Below are 26510 nucleotides of genomic sequence, written 5' to 3'. Positions count from 1 at the left end.
TCCCGTGCGGACTGTTTATAAACAGTTTGTTAGTGGCGCTGGTGATGGATGGATGCCTCCTATCACCAGCTCTTCCTCTTGACTCCCCAGTCTCCTAACAGTTTCTCAACCACACGCATGTGCTCCGACTCCGTGGGTGGGCCCTTAAATGTCCGGAGCGTGCACTATTATGAGAGAGTGTGTCCGGTTTACATCATTTATACTTGGGGAGGACATTTGGTCACATGTTAAAGTGATGCTCTGTGTCATTTTTAGTTTCTTCGTTTAAAAATAGTTCTCTGGAAGGTATTGTACTGCAGAAAAAAAAGGAAAAAAATCCACCCAACATTTTTTGTAGTTTTAGTCTAATGAATGGCAGTAGTCTTTGTATTTCCTCTTGAATAATTCTATATACTCATTTAGAAATCCAAAACATTTAACCATTCTTTATAGAATAGTATGTTAAGACACAGTATAATATTTCCCACATCATTTTGAACTCTACTACAAAAAAAAAATCTACAACAATGAGAGCTTATTCTCCACATGAATCCAGTTTGTGAGGAGGGACGTGCTAGTCTGCTAATGAAGAATAACTAGAGCTGTCGTGACCTCCAGCAGAAGGTCTCACTCAGGGGAGCGGGGTCAGAGGAGGCAAGAGTGCAAGGGTCCAGTTTAAGGCCAAGGGCAGGGCAAGGGAGTAAACAGTAGTTTTTCACTCTCCGTTATTCTAATAGATTTACAGACTTGGAAGCAGTGTCTCTAAGCAACAAAAAGATAAATAATAAATGGGTACATGTCGATTACAGCGTTTAATTTCGACTACGCCACTGACCATAAAAATGTACAATAATCAACCTTTTAGTGCGTTTAAAAAGCACCATTGAAATCATACAGTATCACATGTAAAAAAAAAAAATGATACCACTGTACACAGGGTATGGATTAAGAAGAGGGTAAATCCATACACACTCTTCAATGGATTTACATTGTAATAAAATCTTATATAGATATATGTTTGGTAAAGCACTAGATAAATAAGTAAAAAAAACAAAAAGTATCCTACAATGAAAAACCCCACATGCACGATTCCGCTTGGTCAGTCAAACATAATTACAACTGTAGTGGAAGAGGCTCAAAGAGAGTGAGGCTGACATTTTACAATGCATACTTTTATACTTTTACTTAAGTAAAAATGTTATTATACACTTTTACTTGAGTACATTTTTGGTCCTGCATCTGCACTTTTACTTAAAGACTATTGAGTACTTCTTCCACCACTGAACTTGTGCAGAAATTGGGACTATAGGGCTTTTGTTGTATGATTTTTTAGTGTATATTATCTGTAACTAGTACTTAAGCACCATTTTTTAGTTTGTAAGTGATTTTAGCCATGTAATTGCACTTTTACTTTTTCTGTACTCTTTCCACCACTTTATTGAACAGGGATAACTCTGGTGTATTGTCCAGTTTTTGAGATGTTGATATTTCACTGTGGAGATGGAGCTAGTTGAGGAGATTCAGGCGAGTGTTTTACAACAGATTGTGTACAATATCACCGTGTTTATAATCAAGGCCGTCATATTCAAATTACATGAGACAATACAGTAAGAACAATGGAACTGCACAACACAATTTTGAAGGTCTGAGCTGAGAGCATAGTTTACCGTACCTTTATCTGTGCATCTATAATATACTATAGCACAATGACCCATTTCTGTAAGTGCTGCCATTAAGCAGATGGAAAGGTCAATTTGACACATTTTGCAAGATAATACATAGAAAAATACCACAAAAACTATATTTTTACTGGACGGAGTGCCAGGTTCTAGCTTTCCAACAATGGTGCAGTCTCATCCACGTGGTTCAACAGCGGTAGCGGACGTTTACGGTAAATAAAGAACTGAAAAGAGATCTGAAATGTAGAGTCAAGGAAATTAAAAGTAATCAATAAATGTTTTAAACAGACGGGGCATGTAATAAATGACATTAATGTGCAGATAAAAGGATACAAATATGTCGAGAGAAAGTGTGCCGAGGCTGCCGATGAGCCAGGGCAAGTGGTGCATCATGTAGCTGCTCTCCCCCTGATTCACATCGGGGTTTTTCAGCAGAACACTCAGCCCATACAGGGTGTTGCCAAGGATTACCAGTGCAAACAGGAAATAAGAGACTCCCTCTGTTGACTTTCTCTTAAACTACAAGAAGAAAAAAAACAAAAAAAACAAATGCATTTAAAGGAAATTAGCACAAAAATGTACATAGTTTTATATTCTTTTCATGCAATTTCATACTTACATTAGTGTAGATCTGAGGGAGTCTGGAACCGAGGTAGAGCACAGAAGAGATGGAGCCAATGGTAAAGCCGATTATTTCCTTTGTTGTTAAAGCCTTGAAAGAAGACAGAAGACAAAACAGCATTATATGAGACGCTTATAACTAAGGTCCTATATCATGCAAAATCGACTTTTTAGAGCTTTTAGCCATGTTGTTATGCTATTTCCTTATCAAAAACACCCCCAGAGTGGTTTGTGGCTTCATTCACGCAGCTCTCAGTAATCCTCCTGAATCCTGCCCTCTGAGCAGCTGCTCCTCCCTCTCCTGGTGAATGACTGAGTGTTCAGTTGTGTCGTAACAGCGGAACGGAAGTGCTCGACGTCTGTAATGTAATGTCTTAACTCTATGCTTACGGCCGGATTTTAATTTGTAAAAAAGCTTTTTAATTATTTCTGTTGTAAGAGAGAAATAAAGAGGAAAAAAAAGTGAAGGGAAAAAAAAATTAAAAAGGATGTGCCCGAGGTGCTTCCAGGTCAGCTGAGGCCAAAACAAACACATCGCGTCTGAACAGATCAGTCATGTTTGCGCTGCAGCTGTGAAGATGGAGCTCGTTGCAACTTATTCTGGACACCTGTTTTTTATTCTTAACTAACGATAATGTCACGGACGGAGAAAAAGAAGCGCGTTTGGCTACAAGGACTTTATTCAACCTTTTTCAAGAAGAGGCCACTCTCTCAGAAGCTGTTTTTATTCTCCGGGATTCAGCAACTATCACCAAAATAGTGTTTTTCTGTGACTGTCTCTGATGGATGTTTGGTGAACCTTCGCCAGAACCAAAGTGGATTAACTTTTATAACCAACGCAAGTCCCATAATGTAAACAGCGATGGACCAGAGTGGTGAGTCAATCCAAACGCGGGTTAGCTTGTGTGTTAGCATATTAGCATGTGTGTTAGCCATTTATGAAGCTGTGTTGCAGATGTCAACTCCATATAACTGCATCGTGAAGTAACACTTGTTGTTTATTTATATTACGGTAAAGTATGTGCAGAGAGAGGGGGCGGAGTTAACTGAATCGAAGCGTTGTGTCTTCCGGGTTTGAAAAATACCTCCAGAAAACACTTATATTTATCACAAAAATGAGTGCTCCGTAATGGTAGAGGTACAATATATCATATACATGCCTATACTTAACTTTGGAATGGCTAAAATAGCATGATATAGCTCCTTTAAGCAATGTCTTTTTTAAATGTTTTCATCAGTAGGTGGAGAAGTGAACTCTGCTCTGCTCCACCACAACCCCCGTCCCCTCACCTGGCTTTCCCCTGTCGTCCACACCCCTCACTCCCCTTCACACCGTTTAGACCACACGCTGCTCTGATTGCGTTCAATAAGCTACAGAAATCTCATTGTGCTGTGAGGTCAGGGCATGGGTCTATTATAATAAACGGAGGGAGGTGCGAGGTGCAGAGCTGGTCTTCTTCTACAGTTTGCGTGTGTGGCGCGTATGGTGGCGCATCTAAAGGAGCTTATTGGTAATGCATCGGTGCCGGACCGGCAAAACAGGATCACTTAGAGAAGCTTTAATGTGCCCAACTAAAAATCCAACATACACAAGTAAAACCTTTGACATAATGTAAGTTGTTATTTTATGGTACTGTTTGCTGCAGTGTCGCTCACGTCACTCACCTTCCCCAGGCCGGCGTCAGGGACTGAGAGCAGAGCACGACTTCTGAACGAAGAATCTTCCGCTTTGGTTTCCACGGCCGGGACATGAAACAAGCTTCCAGAGAAGCCAATGACACAGGCCACACCCACAATATGTACCAGTGTCCTTTCTGCAGAAAAAAAACAACATTCAACACTGCGACCCATTCGACAGCAGCCCTGAATATTCAGCACTCTTGAACAGCTCCATCATATAGACAACAGATGGAGGAGGTGTTAAACTTCAGTGGAGTGCAAACACAAAGATATATATTTAGAGAAATACTTACGGTCCCGTCTTTTATTCTTTGATTTATAGTAGCCATACATGCCTAACATCAACAGGTCAGCAGAGACATAATAAACTGCCGTAATTGTCTGCAAGAGTGAGATTACATCAATACATTTAATTCATTCATACTATTTAAGATTGTAGAATTACGGTACAATATTAGCAAAAGACTTAAGTCAAATGATTCACCTGAAGAGGTAGTTGATTTGCTAAGTAGGAGCCCACTAAGTTACAGGAGTCCCCTCCCAACCACAAGAGCAGGAACCAGATGGAGAGTGCACTGTCCATGTTCCCAGTTTTACAAGATTGGTAGTATTGTCTGCAAATGTCACATAAGTACATTCAGACCCAACAATGATAACAGAATAACACTACATTAAGATGAGGGCTTAAAAGGATACTTACGGGAAGGATGAAATCATGAAGCACAGTATAGACAGCAGTCCGAGGTAGATGCTGGCCATGTCCCTTGAATCATCAGCGCACTCCTTCAGAATGTCCCAAACCCATTTTGAACCATTAGGACATATCGAGGTGAAGTTGTCTGGAGTGGTCCACCCAAAGGAACCGTGTGTTAGGATTTCTATAGACATGTTCTGCAATAGAAAATAATCTTATTACATTTCTACGAAGTTAATAATACTCACACGTACTGTCCCCGCTCCAAAGTTCATTATAGAGTTTTCTAAAAATCAGGTCACCTCATAATCCACACGCGGACAAATTCTGCTAAACCGAAACTGCTGTTGTTTTCATTTAAATATGGTCTTAAAAGGGGGAAATAAACCCCAGATCAGGAAAAAAGTGTTTTCCAGAGTAAGGCATTGAACTGTTAAATGCCTTAGTACTCTGGAAATACCACGGATGATATTATGACAGCTCAAATAAGCAAAACAAACAGATGAGCCTACACAACATCACATAAAGAACATCATAGGACGATCTCACAAAACCCATTTACAATCAAACAGTGTAACCCGCCACTTGCCTGTTTTGACGCCGACACACTTAAATGAACGGTTTGGAGGCGAGCATAGCACAACACCTCTGCTACCGCTAACCCGCAGACCAAATAAACTGGTGAATAACACGGAAGACGGCAACAACAACAGACACGTGACTAGTTTCTGATTGGTTGACAGCGCACGCACGCTTTCGTCATGCAATCACGTGACACGTCATAGATATTAGGTGTGTTTGAGATGCCGTTGCGGCTCGCCTGGATGATCGGCGAGAGTAGCCGGCGCAACGGGGGCGGAGAAAAAAAGTCTGAAGCCAATCCGACCCTCCACATGCAGAGAACAACGAGACTGGCCTCAGATCACGCAGCGTCTCGTTCAGATATCGCGTTCATTTAAAGTTTATCCTAAATAAAAGTCATTCACCTCCTGCTCTGTTTCCTTTACTCCAGAGACATCATTCTTCATCAGAGGAAACTTTCCCATTCGTTTGTTTGTTCAAGTTTGTGAGATAAAACACGTCCTTTTAAATCATTAGTTTGTTCTGAAAAGAATCAAACATGAGCTCTATTTTAGGGGCGATGCATAACTTTAATAGTTTCAGTCATAGTTTATTTGTTCAGATCTAAAGAGGAGAAAGGAGGGGGCGAGGAGCACGTTTCTGATCACACAGACTCGTATCCAATCACCTGAGCGTGAGCCACGGACAGGTGGGAGTTTTCCCATCATGCACGCGGCCGTGGAGCCGCTGCAGTTGCCTCTGGAGAGATGCAGCGGCTGATCAAGTCGGCTGCTCTCGTTGGGGTCTCACGATCTTTCCGTGCCCCACGTGCCCGTGACATCAGAGCCCGTCTGGAGCAAGTCGGACAGAAATCTAACCGGCATGCACCGTGCGTCTGCAGTCGGCTGTCAAAACTGCGTCCGTCTGGCTCATCTCAAACACACCTAGTATGGACAATCACTTTTAAACCGGGCCGAGATATTGTTTAGCTTATGTTAACATCACCAAAATTCTCGACTTTAAAATAGTTTTTTTTTCCCAACAAAAATAATGCATGACAAATGTTATTGCTCCTTTTCCTCGAAACTCTCCTCCGGATGTGTCAGACCATCATACTTCACACGGCCTAAGCACATATCAACCGGCGGTGCTAAAAGCGATTAGTTTGCGCCTAGTAGTAATTAGTCATTAGTCCAGAGAAGCCATTAGATTTGAGGCCCCCGATTCCTTCTACATTTTGTTAAGCAGTTGTGAAGACAATGCTTTGATGCTTGTTTCAGGTTCAAAGCCATAATGGCATGTATTGATTTCAGTAAGCTGTAGATATTGCCATAAGAAACAAGTGCGTTCGGGCTTGCAAAATTAGAGGGTGAGGAATAGCGTTACCACTTAAATTAATCCATAATATTTTACATTTCAACACAGCCCTTACACAGCCTGTGTTGAATTAGGCTGATTACTGATTGAATTTAAAATAACTTGAGATCCACACATCAAGTGGCTCTACATATAATGAAAATGAAACACATTAATCACCTAAACATGCTATGTAGACAAAACATATCTCTCAGCATATTTTGAAGACGTTTTTGTCTTGACCTTATGGGAGGTATTAAGCAATCTTAATTAATACTGAAAATATAAAAATCCTACCTGCTAAGAGTGGTACGTCCAACAGACCGACTTTGAATGAAGAAGGAAGACACATGTTGCTTCTGCAGAAATAGTGATTATGTAAGAGGAAAATCAGCTGACTTCATGAGTCAGACAAAGACTAGGACCACTCAGCACATCTACCTTCACTTAACACTTTAAACTTTCCAATCACGTGACCAATCTTGTCACGAGAGTGCAGACAGACAATGCTTTTTATATATACCGTATACCTATTTTTTCCTACAAATACCAGTACCTCAAAAACATAATTTCAACTGGCGGATGACACAAAAAACTGTTTGAATTTAAATAATTTGCTTATTAAAAGATTTCAACTACAAACCTTTAAAAGTCAACATCTCACAGTAAATATCTTGAAATTTCACAAAATACTTGAAATTCTGTCAAAATGTTACTTTGTAACATAGTTTACAAAACTAAAACTAAAGTATTACAAAGTTACACAAAGATACATGCATTTCTCACTAACAAACACATTATACACACATCTGTATTTCAACAAGTTTTATTAATGCACCCAAATACAGGGACACCTTCATGATCTAGATTCTCTTATTTACATTATGCTTCCACAACGTCATACAAATAATCTGGTTAATTTGTAGTACACATACTGGAAACAGAGAACTTGAAGTTCTTTATAAAGCAAACGTCACAAGAAATTTACAAATGAAAATGAACTGGGGGGGGATAGAGGATTGTTGTATAACTTAATGTCTCAGTCAGTGATGTCCTTTCTGGAATCCTGTACAGTGAGCTGTTGAATAACAGCAGCTCTTGTATGCATGTCCTCAAAAGGTCTGAATTAAAGCAGAGTTCAGGCGAGATACAAGCTGAAGCATCTCATCCATTCACCTCAAACACCGGAGTTAAAAGTCACTTGTTTTCTCACTTGATATGCAACACTTTCTCATCCGTTTTTAACCGCTTTCGTCGGGGCGGCACAAAGTCGTCCTCCGAGTCCTCCGAATCCTCCTGGTTTTGATTTTCTGCCACAGTTTCTGGTTCAGGATTATCTGGGAAAGTCTGTCCGGGAAAGAGCTCCAGTAACTTCTCTTCAAAACACAGGCCAACTGCTTTGCCGGAGATGGCCATCTCTGACCCCACCTGGCGGAGGGGAGAGGTAGGGTGAGAGCACAGAAAGAGGTGCAGAGTGACGGTAAGGAAGAAGAGGAGGAGAGGAAGAAGAGAGAATGAGGAGACAAATTAGAGCTGGTTAAGATAACTCTGACGCAGGAGCTCTCCAGATCTAACCTTTAGAACCTGTACAGAGACATCATGCTGCCCATCCCACTGAGGATCCATGAAGGAACTCCACAACCATCTTAGGTCACTACATACAATGATAATGAAGCTTTCTTTAGCAATTAAATGGATTTTGTTTGAAATGTAAAGGATTTTTGTCCAAAATATTATCACTGAAATACTAAAAGGTTGGAAGTTTGTGTTACTTAAGGTTGGAGCTATTAGCTCATGTAGGGCATTACAGTTCAACAGGACTTCCTTAACACTCAAATCTAGCACCAATGTACATTGATATAAGTTGGACCTTGGGGAAATATCAATGACCATCATTACTCCTGTATTAACAAGACAAATGAGAAATAATATTAATGGGAGAGCAGCAGGAGTCAAAAAGGTCTCTTTGACAGAGACAGACTGACGCCTTTCTCATTACTAATCATGAAGTGTGGCCTAAGACTTCATAGAACCTTGGTGGGAAGGGGCAGGGCACCTGTGCTCCTGACGCTGAAGCTCTTACCTGGTCATTAATCTGTTTCTTCTCATCATAAACCTGGATTATTCGAGACATCTGAAGAGGGGCAATAACATTACAAGTGAAGCAGAGGGGGCAAGAGAAAATGTCAATACACATGTCACATAAGAACAGAGGAGGAATCTGCTGACAGGCTGTGTGCAGCACGGAGAGGCTACTACTGGAACTAACAGCAAGACTTCACTATGAGCTGCTTAACATTCATTTATGGTGCCATAGGTTTTTTTTTCACTTTCTAATTTGCGCCACTATAGTTTCAAGACATAAAATTCATTATGGGTGAAAAATTATGTAATTGACGTTGTGTAATTGATATTTTGCAAAAAGCCCAGAGAAAGGGAGTTTAGCATATGTCATAATGGGAGAGAAGGGCATGTGAGTGTTTTTGCAATATCCTCCAGATCAAAGACAAATGGGTCGCAATGTGCAGTGGAGGAATATACTTAAAACATTCAACAAAGTGGACACTATATTCAAAGCTATTGAGGCTCAAACGCAAGTGTGATAGGAAATCGGAAAATATCCCTGGAGCTCCCTTAAACAGAACCAGCACTGTTGAGTGGACAAGTCATTCTCTTGCACTTCCGGGTAAGTCTATTATTGACAAAAGTTAGTCTAGTATTGATAAAATATGAGCTTTATTGGTAACCTGGCTAGCTTGCAAAACAGCTTCCTCATTCTATTAACCTGTGACCATTCAGGCTTGAGACATGTGTGTCCCACACCTTTTACAGCCAGTCTGGTTTAGGCTTAAGTCGCACATTTAACCAGAGATGTGCAGGCCTCTTAAAAAGTAAACGTGCCAGATATTCCAGTGGCAGAAACAGCTTTTAGCTTTTATGACGATGTTTAAAAACAACAGCTCATAAAACTCTTGGCAAATGACAAGACGGATGGTAAATGAGCATTAGCTTGACTCAAAAGTTAGCAGGGGTGGTTTTTCAGCTCATTTATTCAATTACAAACTATTATCACATTATCAGCAATTTTAGATGATACCTTCATTATAAAGAGAAAATGACTGGTTTCATCAAAACATCTAGAAAATGACTGCCTCATAAAGCACTATTACAATGATTACGACAAATCGACGGTTTCTGGTGAATCGGTGTCATTCCTTGTGTTAAACAGCCCTAGCTTGCTGGTAATTGCAATATTTCACCTGATGACATGTGAATAAAGGACTCTGAACTCGTGCCCCAAATGACACTCACACATCCAAGACATTACAGCCAAATATGGCTTATAGATTATGTGAAGCAACGCTAAACGACAATGGCTAACCAAGAAAACGTCATAGAGGTGTGAAATGTTAATAGGGTTCACATAAAGTGTTGGCAGTGTCTTCAGAGAAAGAGACGCTCCACTGAGCAGACGGAACAGGTCAGGTCAATCTGCACTCTTTACAAATTTGTTAATTTGTATTGAAATGTAAAATGTGCCAGAGAACTGCCGACTCCCACATCCCAGGATCAGATTCACGTTTAGGTGCCGACAAGTCAGTAAAATGTATCTGGTAAAATAACATTTTACATTCACGGCTTGTGGGATTCAGAATGACCCTGATGCAAGCACACACACGATGGTGCCATTACCCAAAGCCAGTGCTGGAGTCATGCTGCTCACCTCATTGTATTGAGCACAGTTCTTGAAGACGAGCCTCATGTCTGACACAAACTCCTGCGTGGACTGATAATACTGAGAGCTCCGCACCTGCAGCTTCTTCTTCACTTTCTTCAGGTCCATGGGCTGCTTTATAATCTTGTAGTAGTTGGGTACCTGCAGCAAACAAATAAAAACAGTGTAAATAAGGCCGTACAAAGAGCAGATATGTATGACACAGCGAACTTAAAAGCCAATTAAACGTTATGGCAATTTATTATTTGATTTCAAACGTGCCCCTTTTTAGAATATAAGTAATATGGTGAGAGTGGTTTGATACTTACAGAGGGAGAGACAGGCTCCCTGAAGCCCACACTGAGCTCATGACAGAAGATGTAGAGCAGGAGGCGTTCACATCTCTGCACATAGAGGAGAAAGTTAGACTGTTTAAACAGTGAGATGCCTTCAGGTGTTCAACAGCAATGATTCCCAATGAGAAGGATAGAATTAAATTTTTTGTTTAAAGACGTTTTCCCCCTAAAATATAGTAGAGTGTTGCCGTCACCAATGTCTCCATTGGTAAAATAGTTGTCACAGAGAGATAAAGTTTGTCAGTGACAAACTTGCTGAGGTGCTGCAATAGTGAGAAAGATACTGACCCTTTGGTCCTCAGGACTCAGGCTCTGTTCCCCCGTCTGTTTGCGGTTTTCTTCACAGTACTGGATCTCTGGGATTGACAGACTCCGGCAGAATGTGCACAGGAAGTCGCCCCTAAAACAGAAAAGGCCAGTCAATACATCAGATTGTGTGGTGATTTCACTTCAAACCAAGCATTTTTTAACAAAAAAGTACCCATATAAACAATCAAAACTAAGCTATCTTCTATGGGAAATTCTGCCTAATCTGTGCCTTGTCCGCCCCAAATATTTTTTAAATTGACATATGTTTAGGTGTACAAAAATGTATGGGGCCATCTCAGTCTCTCTTTTTCATTTTTTGAATGGATTTTCTCTACCTCAGAATGGAAACAGGAATGAGGGCAACAGGAATGACAACATTTAACCAATTTGCCAATTGCAGGCTAATGCTAACAAGCACAGAAGCCCAGGCTGTACCCACTGAAATAACATTTCTTGTGGATATTGATTAAATAAGCACAGAAACATACTTGGATTTACACATTAAAAATTGGTGACAGGAATGACGTGACATATTTTCTCTCCTCTCCAAACGTCCACAAACAGTTCATAGAGTAAAATATCGAAGAAAGAGCGAGTCACTGATTGGTTTAGATCGTGGGAAAGTCTCTTCTGAATGCTGAATTGCCTCAAAACTATTAAATATTTAAAACATCATCTAAATAATGCTATGCAATAGTTGTCTTTCAACAACTGGTTGAGATTGCCATTTTGTGGCTGTTTATTTCCTTGGGATGCAAAAAGGTACCGTTTTGGCAGAATGACCCCTACATAGTGACAATCTCTCGTGTGGAGTCAGTCTACCACATCACCATTTCCCACTTGTGGTCTGTTGATGCCTTTCCATTAAAGCAACTATCCTTTTAAACAACAGTATACTCAAATTAACAAACGTTTGTTCATATTTGTCTTTATGTTTTCGCAAATAAACCAAGAACAGTGGGGTTCAATAGCAGTTGGATCTTTAGAAAACTGCCTTAATGGTTTGCTTCACCTTTTTCTAAAATAACTGCATTTCTGTACATTGGAATAAAGTACCAAATTGGCAGTTTAGGAAATCACCTTCATTTCAATATTTAGCGAAACGTAAGCCTGCGTACTCACTTGGGGAATATTTTAATGGTGGGAACGTGACATCTCATGTGGAACACCTTGGGACAGCGGTCACAGCAGAGCAGGTCTCCGCCGTTGATGCACACAGCGCACCAGTCTTCATTTGGGTCATCGTCCTTTGAACCCTGATTGGCAGCTGTAGCTCCGCCCCCAGTCCGTTTGTCCGTGTTGCCGTTGGTGAGAGGCGCGTTGGTGAAGGATGAGGTAGTGGAGGTGGTGGTGGGGGGGGAGGTGATGGAGCCATTGAAGCCTGAGCACGTTTGGGACTGCGGCTCTTGCTTTATGAGCTCGTCTATTGTCCTGAGAATGTCCTGGCTTGCTGACGCTGCTAAGCTGGTGCTGTCCTGTGTGCTGCTCATCTGAAACAAACAAGCAGCAAATGTTTAGGAAGCAAAACATTAGAAAAGAACATCATTAAAACCAGTGTTCCTACCATGCACGCGCTCCTCCCATCTTTGCCTTTTTCTGACTTGACAGAAGTGGTACAGCTGTAGGCGTCTTCAGTGCCAGGCTCCTGTTTAACTCGCACCTGTTCCACTGAAGAACCGACCGCTGCTCTCCCGGACGAACTACAGCTATACCACACATTCAGATCACTCATTAACTTTTACTGTCAAATTTCAGCCAAAGTGTTTCTCTGAACAACATACCTGCCCCTGCTGCCTGTGCTGGAGGTGCTGGAAGGCCGCGCTGGTGTGTGAGCATTGGACAGACCTGACACATATAAAAACAAAGACCATTTAGCAAATCATTCTTAAAAACCTTATGTGGTTCGGTCGATTAGCCGCCATACATAAACCCTTTACAAACAGTGCTAAACTCTGGCTGCTGTAGTGCAGACATGTAAAAAAAAAAAAAAAAATCTATATATTTTACCCATACACAACGTGAGCCATGGGGGGGTGCGAGGAGTGGGAATGACGAGTTAATAGCATGTGGACTAACAATGTAGGGCCAGTTGTTCAAAGGTAATCGGATTGGATTTTGGTCATCAGATTGGATCAAATCTTGAAAATGGGTTGTTCAAAAGGGAAAGGAGGATTCTGAAATCTTATTAGATCACGTAATCCAATCCTAGTTTTAATCTGGATCAAACCTTCACTGTGTGTTGTTCAAAACATTTCAGTAGGATCTGGATAACTCTGATCCAAAAAACAGGATTATCCTGATCCCAACAAGGGGAAGGATTTCAAGGTGGATTTCAGGAAGAAAATATAGCAAAACTTTAAAATTGGTCAAATAATCAATTTAGATTAGACACAGGCTACCAACTAAACCTGTCAGTATAGTAAAGTGAAAATAAAATAATCTTGTCCCCATGAAATAAACCCCTTAACAGATTGAATAACAAACAGAAATGATATATTCAATATTCTGTCATTCACACTGTATATTAATTTCAACAAAAATCATCAGAGATGAACCTGTCAAAAATAATTCCTAACAATTGTATCCCTTACTGCGCCTATACAATGTATGCGTTTATGTATATTTGTTTTTTGTTGTGGCTCAGATGAGTTGTCATAAAAGAAATCATTAATAGAAGTGGATGTATATGTTATGTTTAAATACTTGGTGACCCAATGTTGGCTCTTCTTTACATTGCCTGTAGCCCACATTGTGATATGTTATCCCATTTAGAGCACTGGTAATCCATGTTTGGTAATCTTGAAAACGCATCTGGATCAGGGTGATCCAATCCAATGTTGCTTTGAAAAACCAGCATAAAAGTAAGGATTACCTGATCCTGGATAGAAAAAAATGGGATTTACAAATCCGGATAATTTGGATCCAGATTATATTTTTTTGCATTAACAGGCCCTTAATGCTAACCTAAGAAATCAGAAATGCTGATATTTTTGCTCCATTTCCCAATCGACTGCACACTTTAAGTATACGGGGATGGTTTATTTATTGAAGAAATGGTATAACTACAGGTAGGTGATTACAACAGTAGAAATGTTGCAATGCATTTGGGCAATTGAAATCATAGTATGGTTCAAAAGCCTGTTCATTTCAAATTTACCTGATGATCCCGGGGAATGTGTGGACAGCCCCGGTGACGTGTTCATGTCCACTGGGCCCAGGTGTGTGCTGGCGTTGATGTAACGAGTGAGGAGGTGCCCCAAGGTACTGGAACCGGCATCCTCAAGCTAAATGCAACACACAGAGAAGTTAGTAATGTTTCAAGAATCAACAGAGCCCAACAATACACAAAATGCAGTAAAATAAATTAGTCATCAAATACCAAAGATATCAGGAGCTATTACTATGGAGATGGTTGTTTACAAACTCGTATAGTATATTCACTTCAGAGACCCTACTGCCAAAGGGCTATAGAGAAATGCACTTAAGAAATACTGCATAAGGACTTGAGTGTGTCAAACCTGGATGGGCGGGATCTCGGGCAGACAGGGCAGATTCTCTGGGTTGGTGACAGAGGGGATGAGTTCGATGGGTCCCAAGATGGGACTAGCCGGGCCGCGGAGAGTGTGCGGTCCGGCCATACTGGCGCTGGTGGGACTGGTGGGGTTAGCGTTATGGAGGGAAGCTACCGGGAAAGGGCCCGCGTGGCCGGGGTTCGAGTGCTGTGTAGAGAGACAAATAAATGCATAATGGATGAGGACAAAGACAGAGGCGGTCAGACAGAACAGGAGTGAGTAAAAGTTATGATAGGGTGAGAATACATCGTTTGTAAAATATAACTATAACTATCTTTTTTTTGGATCATGTTGTACAGTCATGCATGTCAGTCACTCTACACATGCTGCACCAGACACAAATGACAAAATAAGAAAAAGTGCCAAACCCCTGATTGTAGTAAGAAACGAAACCTTTGGTGGTTCATCTCAGATTCTAAAGCCATCTGGACACAGAGAAAGAGGGGCTACATGTAGTGGGGCTTCTCTTATGCTGACTTTATTTACATGCATCAACACACGTAAGGTTTTTGTGGCATTTCTTGCAGGACACATTCGGGGAGGATTAGCATATTAAAGGGTTAAGGTGTAAGTAGTGGTTGCAGGATCCATGTCGAGGAAATCTAAAGTTGAAGTAGAATACCTGTGGGACAGAAATACTTGATTGCCTAAAAACGTATACCGGTAAGCTTTGTATAGTTTTTATTATTTGGAGTTCTCTCTTTGCAGATGAGCAACAAAGCATGGACAATAACTAGCCTTGAAGCAGCAAACACAGCTCAAGTTAGAATAGCTCTGATTGGGACTGATATTTGAGGTTGAATTAGATTTACTCGTTTCAACAGTGCCATTTTCAGCCCACAAATCAGGGCTGAAGTACTTTTACCTGGTTTCCACACATACATTGCATATACATGATTTAAAGTATAAAATTGGAAACAATTTTAACGAGGCAGAAATGTACAAGTCTGAAAATTGCATATTATAGGGCCCAAGAGGAGCTTACTGTTAGTAAGCAATAGCTCAGATAATCTAACAAAACAGATTTATGTGACATTATTTAACAGTATCACATTAAAAACATTTTGTGAAATGTATTAAACAGTAGAGTGAACTGAACATAGTGACTGAATCTCATTTTTTATTATTCAGAAGGACTGCAGGCAAACCCACCTGTCTCTGGAGCTGTGACTGCATCATTTGAGGGTAAGGCTGCCCGTTGTGTCGGGGCTGTGCTGCAGGCATTCGGCCCTGAGGGGGCCCGGGCAGGCGCATGTGGTGAGAGGAGGAGGGGAACATGGGGGGCCCCGGAGCACCGTTCATACCCCCAGGCCCTCGAGGATGCTGCTGCAAACTAATGAGCCGAGGAGGCTGCACATGGACACACAAGATATATTTGGAGCATTATTCATTTGCGCTTGTGCATCACTAAAGTGAAAGTCAAAATACAGTAAGAGGCTTGAATGTGTAAAAGACACACCTGTTGTACCATGCCTGGTCCTCCCTGTCTGGTGTGCTGTTGAGACATTTGAGAGGCCAGCCTCATCTGCTGCATCTGCTGCTGCTGCTGCTGCTGCTGCTGCTGCTGATGCTGTTGATGCTGATGTTGATGTTTCTGGGCAAAAGCAGCCTGCTGCTGCTGCATGTGCTGTAGCCTCAGCTGGGCCAGGTTGATCTGTCCTGGGTGTTTTCCCGAGTGAACCTGCCCTGGAGGAAGAGGGGGGCCGCCCACCACCACACTCTGAGGCTGTGCCACAGGGGGCGGCTTCTCGATGACAAGATTACCTACAGTCATAGGAGGAGCAATTACTTATAATGGACATCAGTCAACGTCAAAAAAGCGATTTTACTCCACGGCACATTCACTCACCTAAATTCACAACATTTTTAGCCCAGAAAGTAGGGTCACAGAAGAAACGTACAACTCCATTGGACTGAGGTGGGGGCTCCACTCTAGCCTTAAATAACTGGCGGAGTTGAAATAAAATCTATTCAAAAAGAATAGGAAACAAGGATGACGAGAAAGGTCTCCACAACTAACCAATAGACGAGTGTGTAAGTACGAGTCATACCAGTCTCTTGCTGTAGAGCAGAGCTGTGCTGCTGCCAGTGGTGATGGCCCAGTGACAGAAGTTCAACACATGGTGGATCTGATGGGCCAACTGAGTGGTGTCCTTGTGCATCGCCACAAGACGCAAGCTGCGCTCTTTGGTTACACCCTGACAAGACAAAACAGTTTACTCTTTTAAAAAAGATGTAATTGAACAGATATCGTACAAAAATCTCTGCCCCAAACATTTGGTTTAATACAGTTAAGACATTGGAAAAATTAGCTTCCAATGTGGGGAGCCCACACTTCTTTGGGCTACGGACATTAGAGTTTACACAGTTCGCGCAACATATATTTCTTAACATTATTTATTACTCACAGCATTTATTCCCATATACCCATAAATTAAATGAAGACTGGCATTATAAGAGACTGTAGTCAGAATCACATCCTGTCCCAGGCCATTGACCTTTGTCAAAAATAAATGATACACTATCAAACATTATCTAACCCGTTAAAACATAGATGTTTCTTGTAGATACAGAATTAGTTAAACTGAATGTACTTTACTCATAAAAACAGGAAAAAAATAAAATAAATATAATACAAATTAATACAACTCTTGGTTGCAGAATATAAACGGTAGAATAAGCAATTCTAATGAGCAGACTTAACTAAATAGGATGGATGTCTTACCTCTAACTGCTGCAGTAGGGACTTCCCCTTTTTATTGATCTCATTTATCAGAGTAAAGACTGCAATTTTAATCTCATGCTCCACCTTTTTGTGCGTCTCACTGAGCTCTTTGAGCCTAGAGAAATCAGACAATAAGAAGCATTTTAAAGGATGGATGGAAGAATGGATAAAAAACACCATTTTATATACACACTATGGCAAGCAGAATTATTAAACATAATGTACCTGTTTTGCACCTGAGAGACAGTGAAATGGACATAGTTCTTTTTGTCTTGAAGCTTGGACATTGTAGCTTCAATCATGCCCTTCTGGTTCTGGAAGGCCTCCTCTAGAAACTGGTACCTGATGCGAGAATGAAATTGGGGTAAGACGCACAAGTTGAACAGCTCCAACACTGCACCTTTATTCTACATTTGGAACTATACGTAACCCCTGGAGTGGCCTGAGATCTACATAAATGGGTGTTTATAGGAATTGTTAGAAAAGTGACGTCTGTAGTAAGTGAAGTCTAAATGCATTACAAATTAAATAGAATGCATTTAATTGACCTTTTGGACAGCATTTTAATGAATCATATTATTCTCTTAAGTCTCTCCATTTGCTGATCTCAGCGACCAATCAGACGCTGGCAGGATTCACATGGACCAACTTCATTAACTTCATTAAATTACCAAGTACAATGTCCAATGAGGAGAATTTTTAGTTTTGTGGAGAATTAACCGACTTACCGGTGCTCCTTGTGCTCCAGCAGCTGACAGTCTCTACATGTCAGAGTGTCGCACGTCTCACAGAACAGCTTCAGATGCTCCTGTTTGTGGATGGGACAGAACACTGGCCGCTGTCCCGACGTCCCCACAGAATCTGCACACATGGAATCAAATAATAATAGTGTTCAGTGCACCCTTATTCTGAGCTTGAAGTCCAACTATTGTCCAACTATGATAATGTGTGGTTTCTAATTATTTTACTACTCGATATTAACTCTGTTTAATATTGAGAGTTAATATCGAAATATCAAAACATTATCTCAAAATACGGATTTATGCTCCAAAGACACATAAATTAATCAATTATTATTAATTGTTGGAAAATGCTTTATAAATGTTCTATTCTTGCATGGCTCTGATTGGTTATTAACCAACCTATCAGGGGGCTCCAAGACCATGGCAACACAAAGTGATGTCCGCACCCCCTGGGTCTGACCAATTTTATAAAAATAATAATTGGATCACAGAATAGACAGCAAGACCTCAAGACTAACAAAGTCAAATGTGTGGGTACAAATATTTGCAGCCATTTACAAATGGCTATTCAGAGAATTATTGAATGCAAATAATATACACCAGAATTAAAACTAAAAAAGGGAAATATAGCGTGAACCCTCTCTGTGCGAAACACGCAACGGCAAATCACACACCGAGCTGCAGATTGCACAAGGATAATATAGCTCATTGCTGCACCTCTGTTACCATGGCAACAGTCTATACGCACAAGTCGGTCCACTCTTACTCTGCAGGTACTAAGTAGTTCATATAACTTGGAGCAGCCGTGTTCTCCTCCTCTCTCTCCAGATGGGAGGTGTACCTGTGTTGGCGTCCTCTTTGGTGCGGATGGTGTGGTCTTTAGTGATTTTGACCCTCTGGTGGGCCTCCACACACGTCTTACACAACCACTCCCCACACTCCACACAGAAAGCTATCGTGCCCGCGTTGTCCTCACAACTCGTGCACACCTGAAAACAACATGCAGAAAACAGTATGAAATGATTGTTCAAGCCAAACAGGACACTAAATCCTTCACCATTTGCCTTGGTGGTTCCTATTCAGATACTTGGGGTTATGTTTATTCATGTAAGTTTCATTTTGTTTTGAGGGTGAGACTTGACTTCCTGTACATTTTGAGCAGAGCTGCTTCAAAACCCCTTTTTCAACTGCTATAGGCTTGAAACAACTTTAGCAACTCAAACTCTGTGTTAACTTTGATTTAAGGTGATTACGCTCCCCAATTAGGTACCTCCAAAAATAATACTCTTGGTAATTATCATTAACTTCACATGTTTAACAAAAGCAAACTGATACGTTTGGCTTAATTCACATAATATGAAAATTATGTTTAAAAACCTGGGCAGATTTTTCATCAGCGGAGGTGGCGGCTTCTGACGTGTCTTTGACAAAGTAGTTGTCAATGATGTCGAGCTGTTTGTAGTCCTGGAGGCACACTGAACAGCGCATGACATTGACTGGAGAAAAAGAAAGTAAACACACAATGTTAAGAAAGCAGTATCTAAATAACGTATCAAGTCCTCTGCGAGTCAAATGCACTACTTTTGGCTTACTCGTCAATTTGAAACAGACAATTCCCGACTCAACAAAATAATTAAACACAAAAAAATTAAACCATTCAAACGTGAAAATGAAATGTTTTAAGTTCTCTATTTATTGTCCCCATTTCCCATCTCAGCCTCATACACCAGTGCTCAGTTATCCTCCCATCACAACACATATTCAAAGCAAGAATCCATCCACCAAGCTCCCAGTTAGTGGGTAAGGTGAGCCCTCTATGGGGAATAATGCCAGAGGCAAATATCTATTTTGTCACCACTGAAAAACTACAATCTCTTCACGAAGAAAGTGTTTTTTGCTATATTGCTTTTGTTGTGTTGTATTTTTAAAAATATATGGGGAAAGAACCAAAAAGTTCTGATTCGCTAATGCCTTTTTTTTTTAATAATATGAATCAGGAAAAACTAAATAATAAACAGAAGTCCTGTGAAATCTTAAATTGTGAAGGTTTTGTCTAATGTGTCAGCAAAAGACAATAGGATATTTTAACAGTCTTTGGGTTCATTTCCATAACATCCTTGGGGCATTGAAGAAAAAAAAAAATCACTGTAATGGGACTTCTATTTTAATGGGCTTATCGTTTTGCCTCGGGTGGTTTCAATAAAAATACCTCCGGCAGTTTTATGAGAATATCAAATTGCGAAGCCTAACACCGAGCAGCATGTCATATACTGCTTTATTTCGACTGATTACTAGAATTATGGTTTTATTCACTAATATCTGCCACAAAGTCAATTCAATTTTTAAAAAAAAGGATGAGGTCTTATCTTCCCCTAAAACCCCAGTAATTCCACTTAAGTTGAGCCAACTGAGGTTTAAACCGGAGTGAGCCGGTTTGAACCGGTCTGGACTGGCGCAAACTGCACTCAGCCGGTTTGTGTGGGCTCCAGCTGTGGGGGAGGTGGTGAGAGCAGCTGCATTAGAACAGGGTTGAAGAAGCCACATGACCACACTCCCTCACCGGGCTGCATGAACTAGTGTGTGACTGTGTCTAGTTTAGTCTCTAGACCATAAAGTCAACTTCACCAGTAAAAAAAAACGGTCATATCTGAACAGGATTAGTCGTGTATAAGATGAGATTTTACAAGACTAAAGAATAAAGAAACACACTGGAAATTGAGTATGCTTTTTTTCTAGGGCTGAACCTTCTATATAGCATTTATTCTAGAAGCTGTTTGGACTTTTCAGTGGGGACCAGTCAGATTGTGGGCACATGAGAAATAAGAGGATGTGAGATTACATGGGTCTCAGTGAGTTGTCCTACCTTTTTTTTTAAGTAACAAGTGGTACAAGGTGGACAATACAGACAACTTATTAACCTGCACATCGTGGTCAGTGATTTTCACCAAAAGACACCTCTTCTTATTCGCTGTCATAATAGGGTCAGTCTGACATACACTGACTAACAGATTATTTTCTTCCCCCCCCCAGCTAGCTAGAATTTTTATTTGAAATTAAAATGATTGAAAATGCAAGTATATTGGTCACGAGCCGTTAGTCTCTTATCAACACCAATCTGACCACAACATCTCTTATCTCAGAGGCAGAACTGACCTTGACGTTTATTAAGGACACACTTTTTTTTGTTAAAGAAAATCTAAACAAGAAATAATGTGTTATCTTTAAGGCAAATCATAGTGAATACTGGAACTTAACTTCAGTGTTTTGCTAAATTGTTCATTCATTTTAATGTACTGTACACATTTGGCTCACAAATCGAACAAAACAAACGTGTTGCCATTCTGGGCTGCATCTCACCTGAAGAGCTCAATAGACTAGAACCGCCATTCCAAAAGTTTGGAATCAATCCGAAAATTTCTTGGGGCCCCAATAATAATAATTTACTCTCTTCAAAAGGCATTTGTTACACCGTAAAATGACAAAACATACAACAGCTAACAATGATTGAAGACTAAACACTGATTTAAAGTTGTACATTTCAGCAAATAATAAATATACATTTCCTTTCAAAAATCAATTCCAAGAAAAATCCTTCTTTTGTTTTGTAGACAAGCTTTTGGGTGGGGCCTTGAACCCCACTTACCACTGGACCAGAACAAACAACAAACAAATGTCATTGACATAGTCGCTCAAGTGGAGGACTCGTGCCAGTAGCTTATATCGACATGGCCAGGATTTTTTTTAATTTATTTTTATTTATTTGTGACACATATCACTCAAAATCATTTTAAATTAACTGTACTTCTTGAACATTTTGTATTTTTTTTTTACCTCTACTTGAGTAATATCATAATGACAGTCTCAGTACTCACACTAATCGAGTAGCATTTTCTCCATGAAAATCTCTTTCAATCTCTTTACATGATCTAAAAGTACTGTTACTTGTGAGCAAAGATTATGGCAACTCTACCCACCTCTGCTTAAAATATACACTTTGGCCTTTAAATGAAGTGTGGCAATGCATGAAAAAGAGGCTCGTTTTGATGAATTTTGTTTATAGGGTTTCTTCATATTGTGAGTGGCTGATTCAGGATGGTTTAATGTCACACACAGACCTCTGTATCGGGTCTAGGGTTAGGCACGTTACATTTTATTCGATACCAGTACTTTAACGATACTTGGTACCTGAACGATACCTTTTCTAAAATCTTTGTCATCTCGAACCAGAAAATATAGATCATAATAATAGAATAGAAAACTATTTTCTGGGAAATTTGGGGAAAATTTGAATAATTTGGGGGAAAATGGGGCAAATATAAGAATAAAAAAATGGTGTGAAAGAAGAAAAAAAAAAGGAAAAGAAAAAAATGGGCCAAAAATAGGGAACAAAATGGAGAAAACATGGGGGGAAAATTGCAAAATAGGGGGGAAATAGGGAAAATGTGTGTACAACAAATGAGGGGAAACATTGGAAAAACAAGGAAACAATTGGGGCAAAAAAAAATAAAAAATGAGAAAAAAAAAAATACATTGGGGGAAAAAAAGAAATAGGGAAAAGATACATTTTTCTTAAACCTGAAACAATAAAGTCACTTCCGTTAATCCTGTTTCTGGACCAACAACAGCAAAACAAGGATCTAAATATTTTTTTTCAGTTCCTGCTTTCAATACTTTCATTTTTTTCGGTACCAGTAGAACCTGAACCTTTTTTTCGATCCTACACTAGCATCGTTTAATGGTAACCAGCCCTAATCGCGTCATCTTTTCTACTGTCGATAAACATCGCATCATCATGGGTGCAGTTTTCTGATAACAGTCCCTCCAGACCTGGACCAATCACACATGACCAACATTAGCACCAAGCAAAGAGAATCAATTTACAGTGTTGGCCAGAATATGCATTTATTTATACTAAATATGTCACATGTTTGGACTCCAATCCACTTCGGGATTGGAGTCCAAGGGGAAAATAAGTAAGCAGTGCAGCGGTTAGTTCTCATGCTTCACAGCTAGAAGGTCCTTTCTGTGTGGAGTTTGCATGTTCTCCCCACGTAGGTGTCCTCCGGGTACATGTGCAATAGGCCAGGATGAATGAGAGTGTGTTTGAGGGTGGGACAACGGATGCAAAGTAGCTCATGGCTACAATCCGGCGGTGTGTTCAAAAACATGCACTGTCCCTACCAAACTAAACAATAAATAAAATAATAAAAACACAAAATCGACCGTGAAAAATCCACACCTAATCACCATATCATCAAAGCAATATTATTAGGGATGTGCGGTGTGGCAAAAGTCACATCACAATTTAACCACAAAGACCTGCTGTTCCTTCTAAATTACATAAAACTATCCAATCCAATTATAATGTACAGTCAGACTATTACTATTGTGCACCGTAGACACTGTGTGGTCAGCCACTAACCATACGGTTATACTACTGTATTCAGCTGGGAAATGTAAGACCTAAAATACATATCCCTAAGGATTTGACAAGGAAAGAGAGACTTTATATTTTAATGGCACTACAGTAGATCTGGTCATTAAAAACTGCTATGCAAAGATGGTAACATTTGCAACAACAAAAAACCCTCTTCAAATGAAAAGTGTAATGAAGTGGCATAAACCTGGGTCAGATCACTCAATTATATGAAATTTAAAATGAATAAATCAAGCTTGCCATGACAGAACAGGTCACCTGATAAAGTAAGCACTCCACGCGTGACAGATCTAATCTGTATACAAGGTCAACAAGTCTGAGAGATGATTTAAATTTGCTGTATTTTCTTGTAGTCGTCAGAATCTACAGGTGTATTTTGTGGTTTCTAGGTTGATGCAAAAGCTCTGCATTTGCCAACATGTTTGGATGCGTTATGTAGCTAAATACAGAAACATACTTTAAGTAATAACTAGTGTGTCACAAAACAAGACTTGCAAACAACTTACCGATGTGCGTGTCGGTCTGTCCGTGCGGTCCAGGCACCTGGACGCTGACCTGTCTGTCCGGCTGAGGAATACATTTTAAGCAGAACGAATGCAGACACGGGAGAAGTTTGGGCTCACAGTCTCGGCTCTGCAGACTTTGTTTACACACTGCGCACGTATCCAACAAATTAAGAGGAGCGGGAACCGGCGTAGCCGCTGGAACTGTTGCAGGGGGAGACATTTCAGTGCTAAGTCTGCCAGCAGGACCCTCCCGTGCGGGAGAAGGTTCCGCAGCAGCGGGAGAAGGTTCCGCAGCAGCGGGAGAAGGTTCCGCAGCAGCGGGAGAAGGTTCAGTTGCAGCGGGCTCTGCATTGGTGCTGGCGGCGATACCGGTCGGGCTAGCTGCGTCGCTAGTGCTCCCGCTCCGCTCGGTCTCTGCTCCCGCAGTAGCACCTCCACTGTCCGCGTCTCCTCCGTCACTGAGGGGTGTAGGCTCCTGATTCGCAGTTTCACCAGACTCAGTACAATCTTTGTCCTTATCATTCGATGTGGGTTCTGTTGTAGCTTCTGTTTTGATTTCTGACTTCTCCTTTTCACCTGCTGAAGGCACTGGGTCCGAATTAGCGGACGGGTCCATATCCTCCTCGCCTTTGTTGTCCGCCATCTTCCTTCCTCTTTGAACCGATTCACGTACTGCGTAACTTCAGCCATGTGCTGGCGTCATGACGTCAGAGGTCCTGAATAAGCAAAAAAAACAGCAACACTGGAGGGAAGCCTGTAATTTTGGGGCTCAGTTCTTCAAAACATTAATCTATATAATTCTATGATCAAGATTTGTACAGGTGGTTTTCGATTACTCCCAGATCTGATCCGATCTGGGTATTTCAAACCAGATCTCTCAGCAATAAAATACATTTTAGTCTGAAAATACAAATCAATTTGATCAGAAATGTGTTAATGGTCTCACCTAAGAGGGGGATTTGTGACCAATGCAGCTGAGACGGTCAATAATGTTTATGAATTTGACTCAATTTAGGAATTTACCACATAATCTAAGAGTTTTCTTTTTCTTTATCTAAGATAGGACTTTAATGATCTCACAAAATCTCACATTATAGTAATAACATGATAAAGATAACTCTATATAGGATTGTCATATATGGGACACCAAGCTTTGAGTCGAAAGGTCTGTCTGAAATTGAGAAAGTTCATGAAACTAAAACTTGGTGGCCTGGAAAGGCAGGTCACAAAAACAGAGCACTAAAACACAAAAACAAACTCTGTAATGCAAAAACAAAAGCAGATTTGCGCAAACAAAACCCAAAACGCAAAACAAGATCTGCTAAAGCAAAGACAAAATTCAAAAACAAAAACAAAAGCTGAAACACATTTTTTTTTCTAAAAGGTAAAAACAAAAGCCAAAGCGCAAAAACAATAATAAAAAAAAAAAACTAAAACTAGGCTACTTCTAGTTTAGTGTTTCTTCAGCAATCTTATACTACATTTTACATTTTATATTGGCCAATTACCTTTGAACAGAATTAGACATGAAGACAATACATTGGTTAGTTTGATACCTAACACTTGAGATTTGTTTCTTAAATTAACAGAATCTTAAAGATGTACAGCTTTTCAGGAATTCATAAAGTGTGACAACCAACACCGGCAGACTGTAGACGCAGTGGTCACCTCAGGTGGTTGTCACACTTTGACTGGTGTTGGTTGTCACATGTAACGAAGGGCAGGTCTACAGTCTGCCGGTGTTGGTTGTCACACTTTTTGAATTCCTGAAAAGTGGTGCATCTTTAAGATTCTGTTAATCTAAGAAACAAGATGAACTTTGTTCTTGCACCCTGAGCTGCAAGTATCCATGGAAATGTCTTCAGTTACAAAATGTTATCACAGTTACAAGGCAAAAATTACTTTTTGTAAGACGCTCTTGCATCTTGTGAAGTATGAATGAGCCTTGAGTAGCCTACTAATCAACATATTCTTGCTTAATTCTGTTCAAAAGTTATAGGCCAATATATTGTTTTTCAGTTCAAATGTGGTAGCCTGTTGTTATCTGTAGTCTTTTTAATCACTTTGTGCGGTCTTGCAATTTCAACCTACTCGATTCAGAAAATGTAGTATCTAACATTAGATATTAAACAAAGAAACAAAACTAAAAGTTTTTGTTTTGTTTTCGTTTCAAATGCTTTTTGCGATTTTGGCATTTTGCAAAAATGGCAAAATACAAACAAACAAACAAACAAACAAACAAACAAACAAACAAACAAACAAACAAACAAACAAACAAACAAACAAACAAACAAACAAACAAACAAACAACGCCTTCACATAGGCTAGTTTATCTTGTGAACTAAGGCTAGGCTAACGTCACAATGTATCAGCAGTGGATCAACAACAATTTTCACTTCTAGATAAAGAGAACCAACGAGAGCTTTGTCTTAAAATATATAAGATTACTTGTGCAATTTAAAAAAAACATTTTAAGTATTTTTTCCACTGATACGAGGGCTGTTGGCTGTCGCGTAGCAACGTGTCCCGGCCACTTGGGACTTTTTGCGCAAAGTGAACACTGCATTATTTGAAGAT

At 40.2% G+C, this 26510-nt stretch overlaps 2 protein-coding genes across 4 annotated transcripts; both read right to left on the bottom strand.

Annotated features, from left to right (window-relative positions):
• Positions 1 to 1645: 1645 nt before the first annotated feature.
• Positions 1646 to 5359, bottom strand: slc66a1 (solute carrier family 66 member 1). The gene is made up of 8 exons (XM_079557774.1): positions 5243 to 5359; positions 4660 to 4850; positions 4444 to 4573; positions 4253 to 4340; positions 3945 to 4093; positions 2278 to 2370; positions 1992 to 2177; positions 1646 to 1894 (listed from the first exon to the last, which is right to left on the bottom strand). Exons 2-8 carry the CDS (start codon positions 4845 to 4847, stop codon positions 1808 to 1810), a joined length of 921 nt encoding a protein of 306 aa, XP_079413900.1. The 5' UTR covers positions 4848 to 4850; positions 5243 to 5359; the 3' UTR covers positions 1646 to 1807.
• A 2054-nt stretch (positions 5360 to 7413) lies between these two features.
• On the bottom strand, positions 7414 to 24617 carry trim33 (tripartite motif containing 33). 3 transcript variants are annotated; one of them, XM_079557757.1, is made up of 21 exons: positions 23934 to 24617; positions 19368 to 19486; positions 18832 to 18979; positions 17976 to 18108; positions 17473 to 17589; positions 17248 to 17362; positions 16574 to 16720; positions 16372 to 16489; positions 15982 to 16286; positions 15675 to 15872; positions 14891 to 14947; positions 14469 to 14669; positions 14108 to 14234; positions 12732 to 12795; positions 12515 to 12656; positions 12073 to 12440; positions 10930 to 11041; positions 10615 to 10689; positions 10295 to 10447; positions 8654 to 8704; positions 7414 to 7998 (listed from the first exon to the last, which is right to left on the bottom strand). In XM_079557757.1, exons 1-21 carry the CDS (start codon positions 24574 to 24576, stop codon positions 7780 to 7782), a joined length of 3612 nt encoding a protein of 1203 aa, XP_079413883.1. In that variant the 5' UTR covers positions 24577 to 24617; the 3' UTR covers positions 7414 to 7779. The 3 variants fall into 3 exon arrangements, with proteins under 3 accessions (XP_079413883.1, XP_079413884.1, XP_079413885.1); XM_079557758.1 differs by lacking the exon at positions 8654 to 8704; XM_079557759.1 differs by lacking the exon at positions 14891 to 14947.
• Between the last annotated feature and the right edge of the window lie 1893 nt (positions 24618 to 26510).

The sequence above is a fragment of the Gobius niger genome, assembly GCF_951799975.1.
Source record: "Gobius niger genome assembly, chromosome: 6".
In the NCBI taxonomy this organism is placed as follows: domain Eukaryota; kingdom Metazoa; phylum Chordata; class Actinopteri; order Gobiiformes; family Gobiidae; genus Gobius; species Gobius niger.
The sequence above is the reverse complement of the archived record's forward strand: the minus strand, read 5'-3'. Positions and strand labels throughout refer to the sequence as shown.

Coding starts and splice junctions, on each gene's coding strand:
- slc66a1 (XM_079557774.1), bottom strand. CDS start 4,847: ATGTCTATAGAAATCCTAACACACGGTTCCTTTGGGTGGACCACTCCA. Junction 4,094..4,252: donor AAAGAATAAAAGACGGGACC/GTAAGTATTTCT, acceptor TTTTTTCTGCAG/AAAGGACACTGGTACATATT. Junction 2,371..3,944: donor CTGACGCCGGCCTGGGGAAG/GTGAGTGACGTG, acceptor TCTTCTTTCAAG/GCTTTAACAACAAAGGAAAT.
- trim33 (XM_079557757.1), bottom strand. CDS start 24,576: ATGGCGGACAACAAAGGCGAGGAGGATATGGACCCGTCCGCTAATTCG. Junction 14,948..15,674: donor AGTCACAGCTCCAGAGACAG/GTGGGTTTGCCT, acceptor CTCTGTGTCCAG/ATGGCTTTAGAATCTGAGAT. Junction 8,705..10,294: donor ACTGTGCTCAATACAATGAG/GTGAGCAGCATG, acceptor GCCCCTCTTCAG/ATGTCTCGAATAATCCAGGT.